Raw genomic sequence first — 17,967 nt, forward strand, 5'->3', positions numbered from 1 at the left:
GACCTCACTGGTGGGCTGGGTTCAAGGAGGTACAGCTCTTTTGGAAGAATATTAAAGCACTTGTACGTTCTACATCTTTGGCTGGAAAGCTCACATTGTCTTCTGATTTATTCAAACTGCGGGGCGGGATCTCGGGCAGCGCAGCCGCACAGGCGCAGTCAGCAAGACATCAAATGATGTCAGAAGACGGGCAGTGCTAACTGCGCATGCCCAAGGCATAAGATAACAGCGCAGGTGCCAGAACAGTTGAAAACAACTCTGAGGCGGCACCAGGCGCCAAGAGGGCATGAGTGACGGCGGTGTTGCGTCTGCATTGGGGGGGGGGGGTTGTGGTGAGACCTGCCCCCAGGACTATTTCAAGTTATTTTGGACAAATTGAAAAATCGATTATTTCTGCAGTTACAGCACCAAGAACTAAAAGAGCCACCTTGTCAGAATGCAGCATTAATGCTGCACAAGGTGGCTCTTTCAGTTACAAACGCCTGGTATTTGCTAACAGAACCAATTACCTGACTGTTGTACTTGACATTGGGTCAGAGTAGTCACCGACCTCTCCTGCCGGTGATTCAGCTGCTACAAGTCAGCGAGCAGCTTTCCTTCTACCGGGTTTCTCTGTTGACAATGGATGGCTTCCGATATCATGGTTATTGACAGTCGGCTTCCCGCAGTTAAACTATCAATCAGCATAACATCAGCAATCACCCCCATCAACAGAGCAGAGTGGAAGAGAATCTGAATCACCAGTAAGAGCGGTCTGTGACTAGTCTGTATCTGTAGAAATCAGCAGCAGGCACAACAAACAAATTAGCCACCAAATCCACATCAAAAGTTTTATGTGAACAAATCCGAAAAAAACTGCGAACATCTAAAGTTACTCTACAGACCAGTGACTGATTAGAACCTGTGACTTCTCTGCATTTTGTGGTCACTACTCACCTGTGCGTTTATCTGTAGGAATCTCCTCCTTAAACTGCTCATCGCCCCTCACATATGTCTCTATAGTATTATAATAAGTCAGATTTTCACCCTGAAACAACGATTGTAAAAGTCACTGACAGATGAAGACATTTGAGAAGATCCAGACAACATCCAATGTCTATGATCAGCTTTATCCTGTCATCTCCACCAGGTATAAAACATACACTGAATGGCCACATTACTAGAGACACCCATCTAGAAACACGTAGGATCTTCTTTGCCCTTTAGAACCTCAGATATTAATCACGTTATAGATTGCACAAGCTGCTGAGATTGTTCCCCAGGAATACCGGCCCATGCCAAGATCTGAGGACTGTGAAGGAGGAAAACAAGGATAACTCACTGTCATACTCCTGGTGTAAACGAATCGAAGATCCTGGCACCTAACAGAATTGCTGTATGACAAAGGTATATCTGTGATGATGCAGAATATACTGTAATTACAGGACACTGATGAATAGTACTGTAACTATATGGTTAATGCTATGGTTTATTGCAGTCAGTTTTATGTGATAATTATGGACTGTAGGCAGCTGGGCATGGGAGAGTTAGGCCATGTTCACACTTTGCGGCGTCCCTCTGCGGGTTCTCCCGCAGCGGATTTGGTAAATCTGCAGGGCAAAACCGCTGCGGTTATCCCTGCAGATTTATCGCGGTTTGTTCCGCGGTTTCCGCTGCGGGTTTCCGCCTATATTATTGATGCTGCATATGCAGCAATATGCAGCATTAGCATCAATAGTAATGTTAACCAATTTTTATTATTTTTATACTCACCCTCTGATGTCCGGATCTCCTCGGCGCTGCACCCGGCGGTCCGGTTCCAAAGATGATGTGCGAGAAGGACCCTTCGTGACGTCACGGTCATGTGACCGCGACGTCACGGTCATGTGACCGCGACGTCACCGCAGGTCCTGGTCGCACACCAACTCTGACCGGCCGGCCGCGTGCAGCGCTGAGAGGTGAGTATAACATGATTTTTTATTTTTATTCTTTTTTTTTACCCCAAATATGGTTCCCAGGGCCTGGAGGAGAGTCTCCTCTCCTCCACCCCGGGTACCACCCGCACATTAACCGCTTACTTCCCGCAACGTGGGCACAGCCCCATGCGGCAAGTAAGCGGTTCAATGCATTCCTATGAGTGCAGAATCGCAGCGATTCTGCACAAAGAAGTGACATGCTGCGGGTTTTAAACCGCTGCGTTTCTGCGCGGTTTTTCCCGCAGCATGTGCACAGCGGTTTGCGGTTTCCATAGGGTTTACATGTAAAGTGTGAACATGGCCTTACAGAGGGTCAGTCCTGCAGGTGGGGTGGGGTGGGGGGAAAGTCTTGGGAGATGTTCCTAGGTGGTCTACTGTATACACAATAGACTGTAGTTGTGTGCATGATTCCTATTTGGAGGACTGTAGAGTGAGGTTGTACTATTGTACTATTGCTTTGTTTTGCACTTGAGGCATGATTTTAGGTGTGAGGCCCAAGCGTAACAGATGCATAGAAATACATGCTGTCATGTTCTGGACGGGAGAGCCACTGGCCAGTCTGATTTATACATCTGACTCTTCCCTTATACTGGTGGACGAAACAAGACTGAACACAAGACCTTCACAGCCGTCCACAACTCATAGGGAATATGATACTTTCTCTCCATCTACCTGATGAATCTGAGGAACATTGGGATCCTCTTGTTTACAGTCCAGAAGAAGAGGACAAGGACATCTCTCTGGTGTTGTCCTCTCACTGGATAGAACTGGAGGAAACACATACAGGGACTGAATTCATTCTTTACATACATATAATTATAGGCCGTGTGTATTTAGTCCTATCTATTACCTGGTGATACGGTGGACTGGGGAACCTCCATCATGACGTCCTTGTACAGATCTTTGTGTCTGTCTAAATACTCCCACTCCTCCATGGAGAAATAGACGGTGACATCCTGACACCTTATAGGAACCTGACACATACAATGATACTGTCATCCTCCGATCCCTTCATAGCGTTACTGTACAATATCCCAGCATTCCCAGCAGTGTCACCTCTCCAGTCAGCAGCTCAATCATCTTGTAGGCGAGTTCTATGATCCTCTGGTCATTGATGTCCTCATGTATCAGGGGGTGAGGTGGAGGCCCCGTGATTGGGCTCAGGGGTCTTCCCCATCCCTCAGACACAGGGGCCTGACAGCGCTTACTAGAGGTCTTCTTCAGTACTGTGTAATCCTGGTTATGGAGAGACACATTAATAAATCTCACTACAGACATTTCCAGAGTCCTCACCTCTCCAGTTCTGTCCATCTGTTATTCCCATAGATAAGAATGATGTAATGTGACGTCATCAGAATCTCTCACCTCTCCAGTAAGCCGGAAGAGGATCTCTAGGGTGAGGTGTAATATCCTCTCCGCCATCTTGTCCCTGTCCATCCTTGTAGGGTTACTCAGGAGAATTCTCTTATACAGGAGGGTCCGATATTGTAGGGACCTGAATGGGGAGAAGATGATGATGTAACATCATAAAGATCCCATGTAAGGCTAGGTTCACATTGCTTTAGTGCAGTCCGTTTAGCGCATACGCTAACGGACTGCGTTAACGCAATGTCCAAAAAGGGATCGCGTTTAGCGTTCGCACTAGCGCAGATGCCCGATCTAGTGAGAACAGACCCAAAAACGCTGCAGACAGCGTTCGAGGTCCATCACAAAATAACGGCACATCGATAATGCATGCCAAAAATGGCATGCGTTAGGGATGCGTTACATACATTGCGGTCAATGGGTGCGCTAACGGACCCGTTACATTGCATTAGTGCTGCTATGTAACGGATTCCGTTAGCGGATACCCACTAACGCAATGTAAACCTAGTCTAAGAAATCTCTGGAGCTGTTACCGGCTTTATCACTGCATCCAGGTCATGGCCTCGGTATAACACACAATCCGATAACAGGGATTTATCACAGATCATCTCCAATCCAGCACCAAAAACACAGAAATTATCTAAAAAGAAAATCTAAATTAACTGACTCTTTGCTAAATAAATATTCCATGAAAAAATATATAAAAGTTATAAAGTGCAGGGAACATCCACAGAGATCGGGACGGCAGAAACGAGGTCGTCAGTAACAGATAATGATAAAACATTAATATAAACTACAGAAAATTGTAATCACAGTAAACGTGAATGTCCCAGAAAGGCGCTGCATAAATTGAGAAAAAAGAAAAGGGGATATGTGTCAGGGTATACACCGAGGCACCAATTTTGCCATGAAAAACTAAGAAAACGTATTGACTCGAGTATAAGCCAGGTATGCATTGTCCCCTCATCCCTATCCTTGTCTGCATGGCTCCTCATTACCATTCTTGTCTGCATGTCTCCTTATCCCCATCCTTGTCTGTATGGATCCTCATCCCTCTCCTTGTATGCATGGACCCCATGAGAAAAGCATTAAAAAAACGAACATCCTACTTACTTTCCCTGCACACCCTCACAGTATCTTGTTCCGGTACCAGAATCTCCTGTGGCTCGTCGATCAGGTGTCCCTGCTCATTAAGGGAATGAATATTCACCTCTTTCCATGCCTATGGGAGTGGAGAGGGGTGAATATTCATTACCTTAATGTGCAGGCACTCGTGATAGCCCGGCAGTCCTGTCCCCTCTATCACACAGTCCCTGCTCCCCCATTACCCCTCACCAGTGCAGACTTCTCCCTCAGCTCTTACATGTGGAGCCGGCTGTACCCTAATGTGCAGAGTCCCGGTGCCCCCCAGGACTGAGTCCTGTCCCCTCTATCACACAGTCCCTGCTCCCCCATTACCGCTCACCAGTGCAGACTTCTCCCTTCAGCTCTTACATGTGGGGCCGGCTGTACCCTAATGTGCAGAGTCCCGGTGCCCCCCAGGACTGAGTCCTGTCCCCTCTATCACACAGTCCCTGCCCCCCATTACCGCTCACCAGTGCAGACTTCTCCCCTCAGCTCTTACATGTGGAGCCGGCTGTACCCTAATGTGCAGAGTCCCGGTGCCCCCCAGGACTGAGTCCTGTCCCCTCTATCACACAGTCCCTGCTCCCCCATTACCGCTCACCAGTGCAGACTTCTCCCTTCAGCTCTTACATGTGGAGCCGGCTGTACCCTAATGTGCAGAGTCCCGGTGCCCCCCAGGACTGAGTCCTGTCCCCTCTATCACACAGTCCCTGCCCCCCATTACCGCTCACCAGTGCAGACTTCTCCCTTCAGCTCTTACATGTGGAGCCGGCTGTACCCTAATGTGCGGAGTCCCGGTGCCCCCCAGGACTGAGTCCTGTCCCCTCTATCACACAGTCCCTGCTCCCCCATTACCGCTCACCAGTGCAGACTTCTCCCCTCAGCTCTTACATGTGGAGCCGGCTGTACCCTAATGTGCAGAGTCCCGGTGCCCCCCAGGACTGATTCCTGTCCCCACTATCACACAGTCCCTGCCCCCCCATTACCGCTCACCAGTGCAGACTTCTCCCTCAGCTCTTACATGAGGAGCCGGCTGTACCCTAATGTGCAGAGTCCCGGTGCCCCCCAGGACTGAGTCCTGTCCCCTCTATCACACAGTCCCTGCTCCCCCATTACCGCTCACCAGTGCAGACTTCTCCCCTCAGCTCTTACATGTCGCTGCTTCCTGCACAGAAAACCCTTCACTTCCTACAAGCTCCATCCTCCTCCCCCATGTGACTGATCACATGACTGTGACATCATCACAGGTCCTGGAAGCAGAGCTCCACAGGGTTACAGAATGGTTGCTTCTATTTTGGGATTGACTTTTTGTCTCCATTCTAGCTGACTCACTAGTTAGCCGTCTAGATGGGTTATTTTGAGGCCTCACTGCAGTCACATGCCTTTGATGACCTCATTTTAGCCACTCCACTGTAGAGGGATCTCTGGTGAGGTGACTAGATCGGAGTGGATTTTTTGATGATCTCTCTGCAGCTTCTCCATTCTAGACAGTCCAGTTTCTACAGTGACGTTCCTCAATGATTCCAGGTTCCTCATAGACTGCAATGTAGTGGAATTGGAATGTATACTCACACATTGTATATATATATAATCAGCTTTATAGTTGTGATGATTTCATGTTTTTATTTTTTAGATACTTGCTCAAACTGTTATATTTATTATGTATTTGCAAAGGGCATAATTTATTTTTCATGATTAATCAAACTTACATTTTATTATCGCTTTTTGTAATATAAATAATTACACATAGCGCTGATTGTTCAGTTTTGCCTGAATTTTACTTTTGCTGTATTACCAGTCCTGGCCGCAGCTCCGACATTGGAAGAGTGGGCGAAGCCTTACGGGGAAAAACGTAACAGAGCATCAACAGAGTCCTCATGATTTACAACATTGGATCGGCGTGGATTTTTTGAGGTATTAGTAACTCCATTGTAGCTGATTCACCATTGAGCCGTCTAGATCAGAGTGGATTTTTGGAGGATCCCCTTGTAGCCTCCAATCTTTACAGTTTGGTGCTGCGGTGACTGGAATCGAGTTTTTCAAAGAGTGAGCGGAGTTTTTCCCTGTAGCCTCTATTCTGTACAGTTCATTGCTGACACGACTAGAATCATAGCTTCCAGCCATCCCTCATACTGTGGGACTGTCCCGATTTTCAGGCTGCGCCCCGCCCGGGACTCTGCTTCTCTGGCACACAGCAGGAGACGCAGCAGACACGCCCCCTTGTATTAGGCCACACCCCTTCCTTATGTTCTTCCAGTTTGGTGGTAAGCAGAGCTGCACAAATCTACAGTCCCGACTGTACACCAGGGCTTACCTGCCGGACACAGCCTGGGCGCCAATGTAAGCAGCAGTGGAGCTAATGCCTGGCTAATCCTGTGTGGAATGAGTGGGGGCTGAGCAGGGTGGGCTGGACCCTCACAGCCTCCTCTGTTACTGGCCTCGGCGCGATATATCAGGGCTGTATGGAGAAGTCTGTGCAGTAGTCCAGTGAATGCTGGTGGAGAAGGAGTAGCAGCTGCAGCTCCCTAGGAGAGGGTGACGCTAATGTGGCTTGCTATTTTTCCCCACTGGCAGCCTCAACCAATTCCCATGCAATTGAGCCTCATTGGTGCTGCAGCCTTGTAAAGCCTGACATTAAAGCTAAGCCTGACACTGTATAATCATGTGCTTTATAATGAGACAGCAAATCATGGCACAATGCTCGTACGTACGTACGTACGTACTACACAATCTAAATAGTTCAGTTCCTGTTCATTACCTTACTTGCATAACTCCCAACCGTCCCGAATCCAGCGGGACAGTCCTGATTTTGAGACTCTGACCCGCTGTCATGGTCAGGATCCTCCTTTTCCCACATCGCCTCAGGCTAAATGTACCGCTGCTTTAAAACCCCTTCCCGACCTGTGATGCCACGTAGGCGTCATGAAAGTCGGTGCCAATCCGACCTGTGATGCCTATGTGGCGGGATCGCGTTCCTGCGGGTCGGGTGACCGGGGTCACTGAAATGTCACCCGACATGCAGGTACAGGAGGACTTCTAGTTGAGCCCAGGGGGGTGGCTTTGCCCCCCGTGGCCATGATCTCTCTGGAGACCTCTTTATCACCAACCCCCAGATCTGATTGGAGCTAGAGTCCAGATCAGATGTGGAGGGGCGGAGTGAAATATGTCTATCCCTCGCTCTCCATCCTGATCCCAGGAGCTGCACAGCAAGGTCCCTTCTGCTGCACTGCTGCCGCCGATGACTGATCGCCACCTGACTGCCATCTGGTACTCCCCTCTGCTGCCCTCCGCTCCCCCACTGTCCGATTCCACCCCCCGACCTCTGCTTCCTCCCCCTGCCACGCTGATCACCCCCCTGCCCCGGTGATCGCCCCCTAGAGTTGGGCTAAAGTGAGTTTGGCTAAAGTTAGGGTTGGGGCTAAAATTAGGGTTAGGGTTGGGGCTAAAGTTAGGGTTGGGATTAGGGGTGTGTTAGGGTTAGGTTTGTGGTTATGGTTGTACACAGCATCATGTAGGGCCAATATACTGTACGAAGCATCATGTGAGGCCATTATACAGTACGGAGCACTATGTGGGGCCATTATACAGTATGGAGCATCATGTGGGGCCATTATACAGTATGGAGCACTGTGTGGCCATTATACAGTATGGAGCATCATGTAAGGCCATTATACAGCATGGAGCATCATGTGAGACCATTATACAGTAAGGAGCACTGTGTGGCCATTATACAGTGTGGAGCATCATGTGTGGCCATTATACAGTATGGAGCACTGTGTGGCCATTATACAGTATGGAGCATCATGTAAGGCCATTATACAGCATGGAGCATCATGTGAGGCCATTATACAGTACGGAGCACTGTGTGGCCATTATACAGTGTGGAGCATCATGTGTGGCCATTATACAGTATGGAGCATCATGTGAGGCCATTATACAGTATTGAGCATCATGTGGGGCCATTATACAGTATGGAGCATCATGTGTGGCCATTATACAGTATGGAGCATCATGTGTGGCCATTATACAGTATGGAGCACTGTGTGGCCATTATACAGTATGGAGCACTATGTGTGGCCATTATACTGTATGTAGCACTGTGTGGCTATTATACAGTATGAAGCATCATGTGTGGCCATTATACAGTATGGAGCATTGTGTGGCCATTATTCAGTATGGAGCACTTTGTATGGCAGTTATACAGTATGGAGCATCATGTGTGGCCATTATACAGTATGGAGCATGTGTGGCCATTATACAGTATGGAGCATCATGTGAGGCCATTATACAGTATGGAGCACTGTGTGGCCATATTTTTTTGTTTATAATTATTGTTTATGAAACAGAGTGATCAACAGTGTTAAATGGGTGTGGATATCGGTGTGATTAGTCATGAAATGGGTGTGGTCAGGGACGTGGCCTAAAATTTGCTGCAACCTTTGTCCCTCTTTGCCTTCTTCAGAAGTTGGGAGGTATGTTAGAATGGAGTTGCTGGAGCAATGTCCTTATAGGATCAAATCCAATCTAGGCGGCTCATGACTGAAACTTCCAGAATGGAGTTAATTCCAGGAGATCCTAGTGGCATAGGAATTATAAATGTATGTATTGTCACTTTTTGTAACATAAATAATTACACACAGCACTGATTGTTCAGTTTTGCCCGTATTTGACTTTTACTGTATTTCCACCAGTCCCCCAGCTCTGACATTTCTGAAGCGTGGGCGGAGCTAGACCGGCTGATAACCTCTGAAGGAGCACACGACTTTTGCTGTTTGTCGTGTGCCCGATTTCGCCTATCGGGACTCTGCGACTCGTCGGACCATTCTGATGTGGAGAGCCATCCAGAGGCCCGAGATCTGCGGCGGCTTGTATGTGAGCTGTGTCTGCGGCGGTATTGGGAGGGATGACTTTTAGAGGGTTAGCGGAAATGTTGGCGGGAATTGTTAGCTGAGGATTAGTGAGACGCATGCCGTCTCCGCCTGCTTCTGCTGTGAGGTGTGTTGGGGGCAATTGAATTGGCAGCCAGGAGTGAGTTACTGGCAGGGCCGGCGTCAGCACCCGGCGCACCCGGGCAAGTGCCGGGGCCCTGGCGAGACAGGGGGGCCCACTCATGCTGGGATACTGCTGCGCACACACACTGTTCAGCAGGGCCGCCGTCAGGGCATTACTGTCCTGACTGGCGTATGGGGCCCGATGAACAGAGGGGAACCGCATCAGTCAGGTCCCATCCTGATGTCATGGACCCGCCATTAACTTCTCCCTCCTCACTATTCCCCTCAGCCGGGGGAGCTGTCATGGTTCTCAATGGCAAGAGAACGTAATAAAGCATACAAAAGGACTAGCTCTTGGAAGATGGGAACTCGAGCTGACCATGAGCTAAACCTACCGCACAACTAACAGTGGCCGGGTAGTGTGCCTACGTTTTATCCCTAGACGCCCAGCGCCAGCCGGAGAACTGACTGACCCTAGCAGAGGAAAATACAGACCTGGCTTACCTCTAGAGAAATTTTCCCCAAAAGGCAGACAGTAGCCCCCACATATATTGGCGGTGATTTTAGAGGAAATTGACATACGAAGTATGAAGATAGGTTTAGCAAATTGAGGTCCGCTTACTAGATAGTAGGAAGACAGAAAAGGGAACTTCACGGTCAGCTGAAAACCCTTTCAAAATACCATCCTGAAATTACTTTAAGACTCTAATATCAACTCATGACACCAGAGTGGCAATTTCAGCTCACAAGAGCTTCCAGCCTCAGAAATATTCAATCACAGAGAACTGGAACAAAAATGCAAAACAAACTTAGGACAACAAGTCCAACTTAGCTGATAGTTGTCTAGGAGCAGGAACATGCAACAGAAAGGCTTCTGGTAACATTGTTGGCCGGCATAGAAATGACTGAGGAGCAAGGCTAAATAGAAAACTCCCACATCCAGATGGAAAACAGGTGAACAGAGGAGATGAAGCACACAAGTGCAGTACCACCAGAAACCACCGGGGGAGCCCAGAAACCAAATTCACAACAGTACCCCCCCCCCTCAAGGAGGGGGCACCGAACCCTCACCAGAACCACCAGGGCGATCAGGATGAGCCCTATGAAAGGCACGGACCAAATCGGAGGCATGAACATCAGAGGCTGTCACCCAAGAGTTATCCTCCTGACCGTAGCCCTTCCACTTGACCAGATACTGAAGTCTCCGTCTGGAAACACGGGAGTCCAAGATCTTCTCGACAACGTACTCCAACTCACCCTCAACCAACACCGGAGCAGGAGGCTCCACGGAAGGCACAACCGGTACCTCATACCTGCGCAACAATGACCGATGGAAGACATTATGAATAGAAAAAGATGGAGGGAGGTCCAAACGAAAGGACACAGGGTTAAGAATCTCCAATATCTTGTACGGGCCGATGAACCGAGGCTTAAACTTAGGAGAAGAAACCTTCATAGGGACAAAACGAGAAGATAACCACACCAAGTCCCCAACACAAAGACGAGGACCAACACGACGACGGCGGTTGGCAAAATGCTGAGTCTTCTCCTGGGACAACTTCAAATTGTCCACCACATGCCCCCAAATCTGATGCAACCTCTCCACCACAGCATCCACTCCAGGGCAATCCGAAGACTCCACCTGACCGGAAGAGAAACGAGGATGAAACCCCGAATTACAGAAGAAAGGAGAAACCAAGGTGGCAGAACTAGCCCGATTATTGAGGGCAAACTCCGCCAAGGGCAAAAAGGCAACCCAATCATCCTGATCCGCAGACACAAAACACCTCAAATAAGTCTCCAAGGTCTGATTAGTTCGCTCGGTCTGGCCATTAGTCTGAGGATGGAAAGCAGACGAAAAAGACAAATCAATGCCCATCCTAGCACAGAACGCTCGCCAAAATCTAGACACGAATTGGGTTCCCCTGTCAGAAACGATATTCTCCGGAATACCATGCAAGCGCACCACATTTTGAAAAAACAGAGGAACCAGCTCGGATGAGGAAGGCAATTTGGGCAAGGGAACCAAATGGACCATCTTAGAGAAACGGTCACACACCACCCAGATGACAGACATCTTCTGAGAAACAGGGAGATCAGAAATAAAATCCATGGAGATGTGAGTCCAAGGCCTCTTCGGAATAGGCAAGGATAACAACAATCCACTAGCCCGAGAACAACCAAGGCTTGGCCCGAGCACAAACATCACAAGACTGCACAAAACCTCGCACATCTCGCGACAGGGAAGGCCACCAGAAGGACCTAGCCACCAAATCCCTGGTACCAAAGATTCCAGGATGACCTGCTAACGCAGAAGAATGGACCTCCGAGATGACTCTACTGGTCCAATCATCAGGAACAAACATTCTACCAGGCGGGCAACGATCAGGTCTATTCGCCTGAAACTCCTGCAAGACCCGTCGCAAGTCTGGGGAAACAGCAGATAATATCACTCCATCCTTAAGGATACCTGTAGGTTCAGAATTACCAGGGGAATCAGGCTCAAAACTCCTAGAAAGGGCATCCGCCTTCACATTTTTCGAACCTGGTAGGTAAGAAACCACAAAATTAAACCGAGAGAAAAATAACGACCAGCGCGCCTGTCTAGGATTCAGGCGCCTGGCAGACTCAAGATAAATCAAATTCTTGTGGTCGGTCAATACCACCACCTGATGTCTAGCCCCCTCAAGCCAATGACGCCACTCCTCAAAAGCCCACTTCATAGCCAAGAGCTCCCGATTACCAATATCATAATTTCGCTCAGCGGGCGAAAATTTACGAGAAAAGAACGCACAAGGTCTCATCACGGAGCAGTCGGAACTTTTCTGCGACAAAACCGCCCCAGCTCCGATTTCTGAAGCGTCAACCTCAACCTGAAAAGGAAGAGTAACATCAGGCTGACGCAATACAGGGGCGGAAGAAAAGCGGCGCTTAAGCTCCCGAAAGGCCTCCACAGCAGCAGGGGACCAATCAGCAACATCAGCACCCTTCTTAGTCAAATCAGTCAACGGTTTAGCAACATCAGAAAAACCAGTTATAAATCGACGATAAAAATTAGCAAAGCCCAAAAACTTCTGAAGGCTCTTAAGAGAAGAGGGTTGCGTCCAATCACAAATAGCCTGAACCTTGACAGGGTCCATCTCAATGGAAGAGGGGGAAAAAATGTACCCCAAAAACGAAATCTTTTGAACCCCAAAAACGCACTTAGAACCCTTTACGCACAAGGAATTAGAGCGCAAAACCTGAAAAACCCTCCTGACCTGTTGGACATGAGAGTCCCAGTCATCCGAAAAAATCAAAATATCATCAAGATACACAATCAAAAATTTATCCAAATAATCACGGAAAATGTCATGCATAAAGGACTGAAAGACTGAAGGGGCATTTGAAAGACCAAAAGGCATTACTAAATACTCAAAATGGCCCTCAGGCGTATTAAATGCGGTTTTCCACTCATCCCCCTGCTTAATTCGCACCAAATTATACGCCCCACGAAGATCAATCTTAGAGAACCACTTGGCCCCCTTTATTCGAGCAAACAAATCAGTAAGCAGTGGCAAAGGATACTGATATTTAACCGTGATTTTATTCAAAAGCCGATAATCAATACACGGCCTCAAAGAGCCATCTTTTTTAGCTACAAAGAAAAAAACGGCTCCTAAGGGAGATGACGAAGGACGAATATGTCCCTTTTCCAAGGACTCCTTAATATATTCCCGCATAGCAGCATGTTCAGGCACAGATAGATTAAATAAACGACCCTTTGGAAACTTACTGCCCGGAATCAGATCTATAGTACAATCGCAATCTCTGTGCGGAGGTAGTGAACCAAGTTTAGGCTCCTCAAAAACGTCACGATAATCAGATAAAAATTCCGGAATCTCAGAGGGAATAGATGACGAAATGGAAACCAAAGGTACGTCCCCATGAGTCCCCTGACATCCCCAGCTTAACACAGACATTGCTTTCCAGTCGAGGACTGGGTTATGAGATTGCAGCCATGGCAATCCAAGCACCAACACATCATGTAGATTATACAACACAAGGAAGCGAATAATCTCCTGGTGATCCGGATTAATACGCATAGTTACTTGTGTCCAGTATTGTGGTTTGTTACTAGCCAATGGCGTGGAGTCAATACCCTTCAGAGGTATAGGAACTTCCAGAGGCTCTAAATCAAACCCACAGCGTTTGGCAAAGGACCAATCCATAAGACTCAAAGCGGCGCCAGAGTCGACATAGGCGTCCGCGGTAATAGACGATAAAGAGCAAATCAGGGTCACAGATAGAATAAACTTAGACTGTAAAGTGCCAATTGAAACAGACTTATCAACCTTCTTAGTACGTTTAGAGCATGCTGATATAACATGAGTTGAATCACCACAATAGAAGCATAACCCATTTTTTCGCCTAAAATTCTGTCGTTCGCTTCTGGACAGAATTCTATCACATTGCATAATCTCTGGCGTCTTCTCAGTAGACACCGCCAAATGGTGCACAGGTTTGCGCTCCCGCAAACGCCGATCAATCTGAATAGCCATTGTCATGGACTCATTCAGACCTGTAGGCACAGGGAACCCCACCATAACATCTTTAATGGCATCAGAGAGACCCTCTCTGAATTTCGCCGCCAGGGCGCACTCATTCCACTGAGTAAGCACAGACCACTTACGAAATTTTTGGCAGTATATTTCAGCCTCATCTTGCCCTTGAGACAGGGCCATTAAGGCTTTTTCAGCCTGAATTTCTAAATGAGGTTCCTCATAAAGCAACCCCAAAGCCAGGAAAAACGCATCCACATTGAGCAACACAGGATCCCCTGGTGCCAAAGCAAATGCCCAATCCTGAGGGTCGCCCCGGAGCAAGGAAATTACAATCCTGACCTGCTGTGCAGGATCTCCAGCGGAGCGAGATCTCAGAGACAAAAATAATTTACAATTATGTTTGAAATTCTGGAAGCGAGATCTATCCCCAGAGAAAAATTCAGGTAAAGGAATTCTAGGTTCAGATGTAGGAGCATGAATAACGAAATCCTGTAAGCTTTGAACCTTCATAGCGAGATTATTCAAACCTGTAGCTAAACTCTGAGGATCCATATTAATCAGGTGAAATCAGAACCATTCAAGGATTAGAAGGAGAGAGAGACGAAGGCTGCAGTAAGCAGAGATGCTAGTGAATCAACTAATGAGCAAACTCAGGAAAAAAAAAAAAAAAATCTCTGCAGACTTCTTTTCTCTCCTTTCTTCTGCCAATTATTTTAACTCTTGGCCGGCCAAACTGTCATGGTTCTCAATGGCAAGAGAACGTAATAAAGCATACAAAAGGACTAGCTCTTGGAAGATGGGAACTCGAGCTGACCATGAGCTAAACCTACCGCACAACTAACAGTGGCCGGGTAGCGTGCCTACGTTTTATCCCTAGACGCCCAGCGCCAGCCGGAGAACTGACTGACCCTAGCAGAGGAAAATACAGACCTGTGGCTTACCTCTAGAGAAATTTTCCCCAAAAGGCAGACAGTAGCCCCCACATATATTGGCGGTGATTTTAGAGGAAATTGACATACGAAGTATGAAGATAGGTTTAGCAAATTGAGGTCCGCTTACTAGATAGTAGGAAGACAGAAAAGGGAACTTCACGGTCAGCTGAAAACCCTTTCAAAATACCATCCTGAAATTACTTTAAGACTCTAATATCAACTCATGACACCAGAGTGGCAATTTCAGCTCACAAGAGCTTCCAGCCTCAGAAATATTCAATCACAGAGAACTGGAACAAAAATGCAAAACAAACTTAGGACAACAAGTCCAACTTAGCTGATAGTTGTCTAGGAGCAGGAACATGCAACAGAAAGGCTTCTGGTAACATTGTTGGCCGGCATAGAAATGACTGAGGAGCAAGGCTAAATAGAAAACTCCCACATCCAGATGGAAAACAGGTGAACAGAGGAGATGAAGCACACAAGTGCAGTACCACCAGAAACCACCGGGGGAGCCCAGAAACCAAATTCACAACAGGGAGCGCACTCAGCGCACGGAATGAGTGCATGGTGTGGCAGGGGAGCGGGAAAGGAACAGGAACAGCCCCTGGGAGAGAGGAGAGCTGGGCTGCGAACTGGTGCTGTGTCCGCAGCTAGCTCCGGGATGTTCCTCACAGTGGCCAGTCTGTGGGTGCCCAGCCGTGCACTATGGCGGCGGCGGCGGAAGTCACCGGGAGCAGCAGCTGCAACGGTAGCAGCAACACCTCCAGCACCGGCGAGGAGAGGATCATGAGGCGCATCTTCCAAACCTGTGATGGGGACGGTGACGGCTATATCAGCAGGTATGGGGGGGCGTATCTTTCCACCTTACTCCTGAATAGTTGGCTGCAGGGGGCACTTATTCCCCTGTGAGTGCTGGAGGCCTGGCTGAGAGCCCTTTTGCCCACTGCTGATGCCACCCTCCGGGCCCTGGGGGCACAGGGGCTCCACTCATTCTGCCCTGGTACAGCACCTGTCCCCCCCTGCCCCTGTGCTGCCCACCTTTCCTGGGTACAGCAGGGGGAATCTGCTGGCAGGGTCAGTCCTCAGGGCGATGCTCCTATTGCCCTGAGAAGAGGAGTTATTTCTAGAAATTCCTGACATTTGTACCCATGTACTTAGAACAGTTTATGAAGAGCAGCGCTGGCACAACATGAGACATCTCAGGATGTGACATTCGGGCCCAGTCTTATAGGATTTATGGGAGATATGACACATCAGAAGCTACTTTCACACTTCTCCGTCGGTACGGGCCCGTCGCAATGCGTCGGGCCGACGTACCGACGGACGCTGTGAATAACTGCAAGACGTGGGCAGCGGATGCAGTTTTACAAGGCATCCGCTGCCCATTCTGTGCTGTCGAAAATGATGGATGCGACGCACAAAAAAATGTTACATGGAACTTTTTTGTGCCGACGGTCCGCCAAAACACGACGCATCCTTCGCACGATGGATGCGATGAGTGGCAATCCGTCGCTAATGCAAGTCTATGGAGAAAAAACGCATCCTGCGGGCAACTTTGCTGGATGCATTTTTCTCCAAAACGACGCATTGTGACATATGTCACACAACGCTAGTGTGAAAGTAAACTTAGTTTACCTAAGGCCATGTTCACACTGAGGTGTAAGTGCACTAGAATAATGAAGCAAAAAATCTGTGGCTGACCCTGTGGTGCTCGCTGTGGGGTCTGCATCTGGAATATCCCATCCCATCCCATTGTGTACAGCCAACCACTGCAGTGTCCAGGAAGATTGTTCACTACTATAGGTGACATGTCACAGGTTAAAAAAAAAATCCACTGGAATGACCAGCAGCGCAGATTACCCACTGGAGTTTTGGGGGAGATTTGTGGGTAGTTCATATGAAAATCTGCTCTGTGGAGACTAAGGGTACCGTCTCACAGTGGCACTTTTGTCGCTACGACGGCACGATCTGTGACGTTGCAGCGTCGTATGATTATCGCTCCAGCGTCGTAGACTGCAGTCACACTTTGCAATGCACGACGCTGGAGCGATAATTTCATGACGTATTTGCGATGTAGAAGCCATTGGTTACTGTGCGCACATCGTATACGATATCGTGCACACCTTTGTCACACGATGCAATCATGCCGCCACAGCGGGACACTAGACGAAAGAAAGAAAGTTTCAAACGATCTGCTACGACGTACGATTCTCAGCGGGGTCCCTGATCGCAGTAGCGTGTCAGACACTGCGAGATCGTAACTATATCGCTGGAACGTCACGAATCGTGCCGTCGTAGCGATGAAAATGCCACTGTGTGACGGTACCCTAACTCTAAGGTTGGCTCATAATGAGGTGTGTTTTCTCAGCTTTTGCAGTAGAAAATCTTTAAAAAAAAAACACCAGTAGTAAAACACTGCCAAAAACCCTCTGTGTGAACATGTCCTACAAGAGGAAAAACAATGTTTTTCAAGAAAAAACTCTTCAGAAATCATTACTTTTCTCTTGCGTTGTGCAAACCTACAACCTCCTTTATATTAGTAGTTTCTGGACTTTACCTGAGCTCTTTTTCAACACTTTATTCTTGCTGGACTTTTTTCTTTGAGGCGGGAGCGTCTTACTGACATTTGATGGACTTTAAAAAAAATTTCTTTACAACGAATAAGAAAACAGTAGCTTTTTTTTTTTTTTAAAGCTGTCACTCAAAGCACTGTGTTCTACATTACAAGCATAGTGGATGAGATTTATAGAAATCCCATGCCGACTGTGCTTCTATTTACCGCTGCGTAAACTCATCTGTGGCACGGGTTTACAGGCCGCAGCATGTTGATTATCTGCAGCGGAGACGCTAGTCTGCATAGTCTCACCCATAGCCATTCATTTGATGCAGTAAATCCGCATGGTTCACTGAGCAGGTGCGGATTTACCTGCAAGATTAGAACACAGCGTTTTGGATGCAGCGAAAATACTCTGTGTCCAAAACATTGCTATATCCTGATCGTGGGGACATAGCCTAACCTGTGGATTAACCACATATCTGCCTACTAATAGCG

At 48.0% G+C, this 17,967-nt stretch overlaps 1 protein-coding gene across 7 annotated transcripts in view; it reads right to left on the reverse strand.

Moving 5' to 3' along the window:
- The window catches only part of LOC143767225 (uncharacterized), a 385,097-nt gene that overhangs the window by 172,822 nt on the left and 194,308 nt on the right, over positions 1 to 17,967 (reverse strand). Inside the window, exons 1-6 of one of the 7 annotated variants that reach the window (XM_077255380.1) lie at positions 5,598 to 5,661; positions 3,321 to 3,450; positions 3,012 to 3,191; positions 2,806 to 2,929; positions 2,628 to 2,722; positions 937 to 1,027 (exon numbers count right to left, since the gene is read on the reverse strand). In XM_077255380.1, coding sequence (XP_077111495.1) covers positions 937 to 1,027; positions 2,628 to 2,722; positions 2,806 to 2,929; positions 3,012 to 3,191; positions 3,321 to 3,450; positions 5,598 to 5,599 — 622 coding nt within the window. In that variant the 5' untranslated portion in view covers positions 5,600 to 5,661. Of the gene's footprint in view, positions 1 to 936; positions 1,028 to 2,627; positions 2,723 to 2,805; positions 2,930 to 3,011; positions 3,192 to 3,320; positions 3,451 to 4,433; positions 4,867 to 4,915; positions 4,941 to 5,307; positions 5,333 to 5,568; positions 5,662 to 17,967 lie in introns of those variants that run through there. The other 6 variants (XM_077255383.1, XM_077255385.1, XM_077255386.1 and 3 more) reach the window with 6 other exon arrangements.

Source organism: Ranitomeya variabilis, chromosome 4 (genome assembly GCF_051348905.1).
Source record: "Ranitomeya variabilis isolate aRanVar5 chromosome 4, aRanVar5.hap1, whole genome shotgun sequence".
In the NCBI taxonomy this organism is placed as follows: Eukaryota; Metazoa; Chordata; class Amphibia; order Anura; family Dendrobatidae; genus Ranitomeya; species Ranitomeya variabilis.